Here is a 9,865-nt window from a genome sequence, read left to right on the forward strand (position 1 = left end):
GCTCTTCCCTGAACACCAGTACTTAAGAACTCTTACATTACACATTAATCTAATCCCAGCAATTTCCCAGAGCTTTTAACAAGAGTGAGAAGCAGGAGGCCAAAGAATAAAAGTGAGAAGTTCAGTGGTATTAGCATCATAACAAGACAAGAAATTAAATCAATTTTTAACTTTGATCTCCAGCTTCTTCTGTTTGAAAGTCAAGTTCTGTCAAATATTAGTATTATGTCATACTCTGCATCTTCAGTTTCTTCAAGGGGGAAATGGGATGAGCGAGATTTCAGACTGTCGGAAACATGAGAACTGCAAAGCGTTTGTATTTCTCTGTTACTAATCTGATTTCGTATCTTTTTGTTCGCCTACAAAAGGACAGCGGTGTTTATTAAGACAGGATTGGGATCTAATTCCGTGTTGTGTAACTCTTAAAAGGAATAATCCTATTAATACAGAGTATTTCATTGGAATGACTAAGCTCCACCGACGCAGTTTGTGTTCAAATTGGTTTGTATGTTTGAAAATATAGTGTACTTAAACTAAGTTGTTTTTTCCTTCACCAGTGATGAATCACTGAAATGTGGCTTTACTGTAGATTATAATCATAAGGGATTATGTTCAGCCCTTTATCTGCTGTGGAGAGTGACTGAACTACCTGCCATGTGGTAAAGACATGTGCGCTCCAGTGTAAATATTTCAGACTACGTTGATGGAAAGCTCCAGTGAGAGTATAACCAACCCTTTGCTCATCTAAGAGAAGGTAAGTGCTTCTTGAACCATATTTGGAGAATGTCTTTTATGTGCCTTTTATTATTCATGACATATTTTGGGACTAGAGTAGGCCTTTTATGTCCTCAGAGGGCTTTGGTGCACAAATAATCATTCTTTACCATTTCAGATGTTCCTCTGGTCATCTGTGTTCTCTAAGGAACCCCAGGTTCCTGGTCAGCGCTCGCCTGAGGAACTGGTAACTAACATGCTGATGACCGAGCTGGGCTATTTGCTGAAGCGCACTGAGCGCCTCCGCCAGGAGAGGGCGACGGAGAACCGCAGACGCAGCTCCTCTGTGGATTATAGCTGGCTGGCCGCACCTCCACAAAAGCCCGCCTATGAGATTCCAGCTGGGGAGATACTGGAGCTTCAGGATCTTTGTGCCAAGGTTTCTCCCTCCCACTGCGGTCCCCTTATTCTCAGGTAGACTTTAGTGAACGATGCTAGACCTCAAACAGCAACATGCATCGATTACTTTAAAGTAGATCTATTATGCCCTGTTTTACAATATGTAATATAAGTCTCCAGTGTTCCCAGAATATGTCTGTGACGTTTCACCTCAAAATACCCCATAGATATTTTTTATATCATTTTGAAAATGCATTATTTGAGTGGAAACAGAAACACGCTGTTCTTTGTGCATGTCCCTTTAAATGCTGCTGCTCCCTGTCCCATTTTCTATAATAGAGCTGTGCCTACCTCAGATACTCTGACAAAAAAAACATTTGTTTGGTTTTGATTATCATGTCTATCATGCTGAAATCATGTGTTTTAAAGCCACACCAGTAAATGCACAGAAAGCGGCTGTCACACGGCATGTGAGTACTGAACTAAGTTCTCTTTCATGTCTTATTACGCTTGAACTGTCAAATACATACATGTTTATGTTAAAAACACAAATGTGTTACAAAAAAAGTTGGTTATGTCTGTGAAGTTATACAGCTTGGAAAGAAATTACATGTTTATATTAGATCTGTGTGGCAGCAGCACAATATACAGTAAATAAACCATTAAAGCCACTGCTCTCTTGCTGGGACTCTAAATAGTGTTCTGTGCTTGTCTGTGCAGCCAACGACATAACAGTTAGAACGCTTTGCTCAAACTTTTGCCATGGCGTTAGAACTGGTACACCGTTATTGTCACGAATTGAGTCGTCCTGTCATTAAGTCTGGCACTACATGGACTTCATTCCCCACAAGCCACTGCACTAATCACTGCATTCACCTGCTCCCTGTTTCTCACTGCACTGATCACTGCTCACACCTGCAGCTCATTCACACACACACACACACACACACACACACACACACACACACACACACACACACACACACACACACACACACACACACACACCTGCAGCTCATCACACGGACAGCTTATATGCCACTCACACACACAGCTTCTTCGCGAAGTCTTGTATTGCCCCGGCTGCATTTCTGAGCGTTTCTTTCCGTGTTTGATTTCCTGTGTTTTGATTCCTGGACTCCCTCCCGTGTTTGATTCTTGCTGCCAGCCCCGACCTTCTGCCTGTGTTTTGACTACGATTTCTGCCTGCCCCTTTGTGTTTGTTTGCCTGAATAAATGCTGCAAATGGATCCGCACGTCTCAGTCCGTCCTTGTGACAGAAGACTTCGCCGCTACAAGGATCCAGCAGCTAGTATGGTGTCATCCGGTTCCAGCACGAACCCCACTGTACAGATCATGCGTCTCAAGCAGGGTGAGCGGACTATTGAGGATTATGCTATGGACTTTATTGAATTGGCAAATCTGTCTTCTATGGATGATCAATGCCTGATGATTTTCTTCCGTGGAGGACTCTTAGAGCCATTGGCTTCCCTCATGCCCATGTTTGAACCTGGCTGGACTTTGCAATATTACATGGACATTGCACTGCAACTAAGTGGCTCTCCTTTTACTGTGGGAATCAAAGAAGAGGACAACAATGTTCCCACAGTAAACTCCAGCTTAGAGCCACTACGCAAGATGGCTGCCACTCCAGAGCCTGTTCACAAGATGGCCGCCCTTCCTGAGTCAGTTCACAAGATGGCCGCCTTTCCAGAGTCTTCACGCAAGATGGCCTCCCTTCTAGAGTCTGTTCACAAGATGGCCTCCCTTCTAGAGTCTGTTCGCAAGATGGCCGCCCTTCCAGAGCCTGTTCGCAAGATGGCCGCCTTTCCAGAGTCTCCGCTGGTCCCGCCCGGCCTTCCAGAGTCTCCGCTGGTCCCGCCCGGGCTTCCAGATTCCGCCCAGCCTTCCAGAGCCTCCGCTGGTTCCGCCCATCCTTCCAGAGCCTCCGCTGGTTCCGCCCAGCCTTCCAGAGCCTCCGCTGGTTCCGCCCAGCCTTCCAGAGCCTCCGCTGGTTCAGCCCAGCCTTCCAGAGCCTCCGCTGGTTCAGCCCAGCCTTCCAGAGCCTCCGCTGGTTCCCCCCAGTCTTCCAGAGCCTCCGCTGGTTCCGTCCAGTCATCCTGAGATTCCTGTCTGCCCGGTTCAGGCCACGGAGGCCATTTATGGACTGTTGAGTTTCCCACCCACCCTCCCTACTGCTCCAGTCCCACCACCTCTGTCTCCTGACAGTCCCTCTGCTCATCCTCAACCCACCTGTGGTGCAGAGGACTTGCCGTGGGACTGCCAGTCTCCATCGGTTCCCTGGCTAGAGGATCCCTCACCATCGCCTCCAGCCTCTGAGTCCTGGACTTCACCTCGGCCCTCCGACCCTGCGGCTCCACCCCGGCTCTCTGCTCCCTCGTCTCCGCTGTCGGCCGTCGGTCCACCAGCTCCACCGGGCTCCATCGTCCCTCCGACTCCGCCTTGGTCGCCAGAGCCTTGGGTTCCGCCTTGGCCCTCCGGTTCTCCTCTGTCACCCAGGACCATCGACTCTCCGGTTCTGCCTCGGACACCACCGGCTCCACCTCCGTCGGTCGGCCCCATGGAGGAGCCAACCCTTCCTCCACCATGGCTTCTCCCTCTGTCGGCTCCGCCTCAGTCCATAGCTCCATTACCTTCACATGGACCTGGCCCTCCATCCCTCCCCCTGTTCCGCCTCCGCTCCACCACCCTCCGGTTTCATTAGGTGGTTAGAGCGTCTGGAAGCCGCTCCTTGGGGGGGGGGGGGGGGGGCTCTGTCACGAATTGAGTCGTCCTGTCATTAAGTCTTGCACTACATGGACTTCATTCCCCACAAGCCACTGCACTAATCACTACATTCACCTGCTCCCTGTTTCTCACTGCACTGATCACTGCTCACACCTGCAGCTCATTCAAACACACACACACACACACACACACCTGCAGCTCATCACACGGACAGCTTATATGCCACTCACACACACAGCTTCTTCGCAAAGTCTTGTATTGCCCCGGCTGCATTTCTGAGCGTTTCTTTCCGTGTTTGATTTCCTGTTTTTTGATTCCTGGACTCCCTCCCGTGTTTGATTCTCGCTGCCAGCCCCGACCTTCTGCCTGTGTTTTGACTACGATTTCTGCCTGCCCCTTTGTGTTTGTTTGCCTGAATAAATGCTGCAAATGGATCCGCACGTCTCAGTCCGTCCTTGTGACAGAAGACTTCGCCGCTACAAGGATCCAGCAGCTAGTATGGTGTCATCCGGTTCCAGCACGAACCCCACTGTACAGATCATGCGTCTCAAGCAGGGTGAGCGGACTATTGAGGATTATGCTATGGACTTTATTGAATTGGCAAATCTGTCTTCTATGGATGATCAATGCCTGATGATTTTCTTCCGTGGAGGACTCTTAGAGCCATTGGCTTCCCTCATGCCCATGTTTGAACCTGGCTGGACTTTGCAATATTACATGGACATTGCACTGCAACTAAGTGGCTCTCCTTTTACTGAGGGAATCAAAGAAGAGGACAACAATGTTCCCACAGTAAACTCCAGCTTAGAGCCACTACGCAAGATGGCTGCCACTCCAGAGCCTGTTCACAAGATGGCCGCCCTTCCTGAGTCAGTTCACAAGATGGCCGCCTTTCCAGAGTCTTCACGCAAGATGGCCTCCCTTCTAGAGTCTGTTCACAAGATGGCCTCCCTTCTAGAGTCTGTTCGCAAGATGGCCGCCCTTCCAGAGCCTGTTCGCAAGATGGCCGCCTTTCCAGAGTCTCCGCTGGTCCCGCCCGGCCTTCCAGAGTCTCCGCTGGTCCCGCCCGGCCTTCCAGAGCCTCCGCTGGTTCAGCCCAGTCTTCCAGAGCCTCCGCTGGTTCCGCCCAGCCTTCCAGAGCCTCCGCTGGTTCCGCCCAGCCTTCCAGAGCCTCCGCTGGTTCAGCCCAGTCTTCCAGAGCCTCCGCTGATTCCGCCCAGCCTTCCAGAGCCTCCGCTGGTTCCGCCCAGCCTTCCAGAGCCTCCGCTGGTTCCGCCCAGCCTTCCAGAGCCTCCGCTGGTTCCGGCCAGCCTTCCAGAGCCTCCGCTGGTTCCGCCCAGCCTTCCAGAGCCTCCGCTGGTTCAGCCCAGTCTTCCAGAGCCTCCGCTGGTTCCGCCCAGCCTTCCAGAGCCTCCGCTGGTTCCGGCCAGCCTTCCAGAGCCTCCGCTGGTTCAGCCCAGCCTTCCAGAGCCTCCGCTGGTTCAGCCCAGCCTTCCAGAGCCTACGCTGGTTCAGCCCAGCCTTCCAGAGCCTCCGCTGGTTCCCCCCAGTCTTCCAGAGCCTCCGCTGGTTCCGTCCAGTCATCCTGAGATTCCTGTCTGCCCGGTTCAGGCCACGGAGGCCATTTATGGACTGTTGAGTTTCCCACCCACCCTCCCTACTGCTCCAGTCCCACCACCTCTGTCTCCTGACAGTCCCTCTGCTCATCCTCAACCCACCTGTGGTGCAGAGGACTTGCCGTGGGACTGCCAGTCTCCATCGGTTCCCTGGCTAGAGGATCCCTCACCATCGCCTCCAGCCTCTGAGTCCTGGACTTCACCTCGGCCCTCCGACCCTGCGGCTCCACCCCGGCTCTCTGCTCCCTCGTCTCCGCTGTCGGCCGTCGGTCCACCAGCTCCACCGGGCTCCATCGTCCCTCCGACTCCGCCTTGGTCGCCAGAGCCTTGGGTTCCGCCTTGGCCCTCCGGTTCTCCTCTGTCACCCAGGACCATCGACTCTCCGGTTCTGCCTCGGGCACCACCGGCTCCACCTCCGTCGGTCGGCCCCATGGAGGAGCCAACCCTTCCTCCACCATGGCTTCTCCCTCTGTCGGCTCCGCCTCAGTCCATAGCTCCATTACCCCCACATGGACCTGGCTCTCCATCCCTCCCCCTGTTCCGCCTCCGCTCCACCACCCTCCGGTTTCATTAGGTGGTTAGAGCGTCTGGAAGCTAATCACTGCACTAATCACTGCATTCACCTGCTCCCTGTTTCTCACTGCACTGATCACTGCTCACACCTGCAGCTCATTCACACACACACACACCTGCAGCTCATCACACGGACAGCTTATATGCCACTCACACACACAGCTTCTTCGCGAAGTCTTGTATTGCCCCGGCTGCATTTCTGAGCGTTTCTTTCCGTGTTTGATTTCCTGTGTTTTGATTCCTGGACTCCCTCCCGTGTTTGATTCTCGCTGCCAGCCCCGACCTTCTGCCTGTGTTTTGACTACGATTTCTGCCTGCCGCTTTGTGTTTGTTTGCCTGAATAAATGCTGCAAATGGATCCGCACGTCTCAGTCCGTCCTTGTGACAGTTATCACTTGTGAAAACACAGTGGGGACCTGAACATAGCACTTAAATACAGAATCTTGGTATTTTTATATTAATATGGTACAAGATTTTCCTATTTAAATCGGTGTGATGAACAAGTTAATTCAAAAGTAATCTAAAAGTAATCCAAAAGTAGTCTGATTATATTACCTAAGATGTGTAATGTAATTCTTTACATTACTATCTACAATTTTTGTTATTAACTTGTATCCAGCACTGATATTGGCTTGAAACAAAACAAAAGTGTTGTGCTGAAAACATTTTTAACTTTTATTTCCTCGAAAGTATTTTAAATTACATTATGGCATGAACAAAAGATGTTTTCTTAAACCTCATTTTGACCGTATTAGATCTCAGGGCATGTTTTCAGTAATCAGCCACATTGGCTAACGTATAAATATATAACAAAATAAAAAGGTCCTTTCAAGACAAACCCTTATGAAATAATTTACTTACAGTTTGTGATGCAGCTGCAGTCAGATGACACTGTGCCACTGGGTGATGACACTCTCCATGACACTGTGCATTTGCAAAACAAAATGTCTATCAATCCTCACACGATCTGGGATGCCATTAAAAATATCCACTCGTTTCTTATGCTGGGATCCTTCTGATATCTTTACAAAGTCAGGAACGAGCCGTTTCAACCAAACACGTCAATGTGAACAAACTTTTACTTCATTTGTCCAATTGAAGACAGACTCAAGCTCGTGGACTGTCAGAACAAGACAAGATGGTGGCAGTGATTGTAATTTATGCAAATATGCAAACGACTGCACCTGGGTCACATCACCCTGGCATCTCAAATCCAAACGAGCCGTTTTTGGAGCTTGATTAAATAAATGCTTTGTTAGGTTTTAAACTATCAAATTTGCAGGACATTTTAATGGTACAAAGACCTCTTATATGCCAAAAGATCAAGGCAAATTTGATTTCTCATGTCATGACCTCTTTAAGGCAAAACTTGTATTATATATCTTACTACTTTGGGGTAACTTGTATGGACAATGATTTTCAACGAATTTATGTTTAAAACAACTTGGGCCAAGAGGAACAGGTCTTTAAACATTAATCTGCTTTTATGTTCTGTTTAGGCTGAGGAAAGTGATGACAGAAGTAGAGCCAGAGGTGACTGAGGTGTCTCGTCTGTTCCGTTCCGTTCTGTGTAACTTCCTGGACGAGGTGGAGGAGGGAGAAGCCAGGGATAGAGCACTGAAGCCTCGGGCCAACCGCAGTAAGAGCATGTCTGTCATAAACCTGCGCTCACGGCTTCGTGTCAACCCAATGTGGAATAGAGTCACAGTCAGTCATGACGCTGAGGACCAAGCCGAGGGAGAATATGAGGATGAAGACAATATCTGCATAAACAGGAGGATCAGAAGTATGCCTGATATCAGTGTAGTGGAAGAAAGAGCGCTGACTTGAACAAGCTATGTCTGGAGTAGGGAACTCTTTATGATAGGGGCAAAAAGCAGATTACTTTAAAGCATTGCTTGTTCCCCAGTTAAACTTAACTGGCAGTACACTCTTAAAAATAAGTTGCAAAGAGGGTTTTTTAGTGAAGATTGGGACAACAAAGAACCTTTCAGTTTTTATTAGTGTAAAGAATATTTTAATAATCTAAAGAACCCTTTTCCACTATGAAGAACCTTATGTGCTCAGGTACAAAGCTGGTAAACTACAAAAGCTAAAAGGTACACCCCTATTTACCCCTAAATGTTAAGGTTAGTAGTACCTCTTAAAGTTTATCAGTTAATGAACGAAACATTGTACCACACCTCCCATCCAATAAATCGGACTAAGCTTCGTGCTTTGTTAATTTGTCGTAATTTGTCTTAGATTTAAAATTACATCCATTTTATTACAGTATTCAAACAATACATGCCGTTTTGATGTAGCCTGGCGAGCCAGACTTACATCAAGATGTTTAGTCTGGAAACTCTCCATAGACGCGGCTTATGGTGCGTTCACACCGCACACTTTGTCTGCGTCAGGCAACGGTCCTAACGCATCTAGTTTGACGCATGTACGTTGAAGATTGCAACGCTTGCTTTTTGGTGCGTTCACACCACACACGTCCGGCAACGCATGTGCGTTGAGCAAAAAAGATCACGTGGTAGGGGCTTCCTCGCTGGACTTTCTGAACTATGGCGGATCGTATCGAGAGAGTGGCTTGGCTTTATTTATTAAATAGACATTCCTGTCTTTATACAAAAACGAGGACGGATCATACAGTTCTCTGCGATTGCAGACGGCTACAATAAGCTTGTCTTCCATTGTTGAAAACGATATTTTTTTCTGCTCCCGCTTCATTCAAGATACGTGTGGTGACGTCGCTACAGTGAGACGCTCTGATTGGTTGACGCACTGCGTCAAGTGCGTTAAGTCCGTCAAAAGTTCAACTAGCTGAACTTCTGCGTTGCTTGCGTTGGCTGCGTTGACGCTTGAAACGCAGGTAACGCTTGAAAAGTCGACGGATCCAACGGACCCATGCAACGCAGAGCCCCTGACGGACCGCTGACGGACTCAACCATTGACTTTACATGTAATCTTGCCGCAACTGACGCATGACGGTTGGGGAGGTGTGAACGCACCATTACTCCGCGGGACGGTTGTCTCTCAAAATCCCTATGCATGCAATAGGATAGCGCTTCAACCAATCAGAGCAACGAAATTTTGTCCAAATTTTGTAGCCTCCTTTAACTGGACCTCTATAAGCGCTATCAATGGTGAAACAACAATCACAAGCGGGTTGTGGCTGAGTCCCATGCGTTTTCCCACCAGCGGAGCTAATTGGTATATTAAGCTTTTTCCGTATCCAGTCGGCAAAACTCCAAACACATCTTCCTTTTTTAAAAATGACTTAAGTGCCGTTCTTTGCTCGTTTCTTAAAGAAAAACTTAACTCCAAGTCCTCCAGAGTCGCGGCCAAAGCCGATTCGAAAGACCGCTGTTCGACAGCTGCAGCCGCCATTCTTTGTTTTTCAAGTGGCAGCCGTCGCAACTCTGTCGTCATATGTTAAGCCCGCCCCGCCTACTCTATACGCGTTGTGATTGGCCTGACCCAATTTGGGTTTTGCAGCTAGAAGGTCTATTGAGTGTCTAGACCCACCTGGCTGCAAAATAATTTTTGCTGCCGCTAGGGTGCGTCTAGATTTCTAGGCTAGTTTTGACGCCGTTTAATGTGGAGTGACAATCACTGTAGTGCCTCAGTTAAAGAGAAGCGGCAGTTAATCGTCTCCTCCGCTTTAATGCCAGTTTCAGCCCTAAATAAAATGAATAAATTTACAAAGGAATGTTAAAAGAAAGTGTACAACTTACCGAAAGCCTTCCAGGCGCGTCCGCGCCGCATCGATTTAAAAACATCTCAACTTTTCAGAATGTCGCAAGCGCACCGCAGGTCATGTGACA

General features: G+C 48.7%; 1 protein-coding gene across 1 annotated transcript; it reads left to right on the forward strand.

The window, feature by feature from the left end:
• Positions 1-533: 533 nt before the first annotated feature.
• Positions 534-8,262, forward strand: LOC141293081 (protein RD3-like). The gene is made up of 3 exons (XM_073825135.1): positions 534-754; positions 893-1,188; positions 7,550-8,262. Exons 2-3 carry the CDS (start codon positions 893-895, stop codon positions 7,878-7,880), a joined length of 627 nt encoding a protein of 208 aa, XP_073681236.1. The 5' UTR covers positions 534-754; the 3' UTR covers positions 7,881-8,262.
• The last annotated feature ends 1,603 nt before the right edge of the window (positions 8,263-9,865 follow it).

This window comes from Garra rufa, chromosome 19, assembly GCF_049309525.1.
Source record: "Garra rufa chromosome 19, GarRuf1.0, whole genome shotgun sequence".
NCBI lineage: Eukaryota > Metazoa > Chordata > Actinopteri > Cypriniformes > Cyprinidae > Garra > Garra rufa.

Bases quoted from the DNA above. Each gene is read 5' to 3' on its own strand.
- LOC141293081 (XM_073825135.1), top strand. From the start codon at position 893: ATGTTCCTCTGGTCATCTGTGTTCTCTAAGGAACCCCAGGTTCCTGGT. The intron at 1,189-7,549 runs GTAGACTTTAGT...TGTTCTGTTTAG, and splicing joins TGCGGTCCCCTTATTCTCAG to GCTGAGGAAAGTGATGACAG.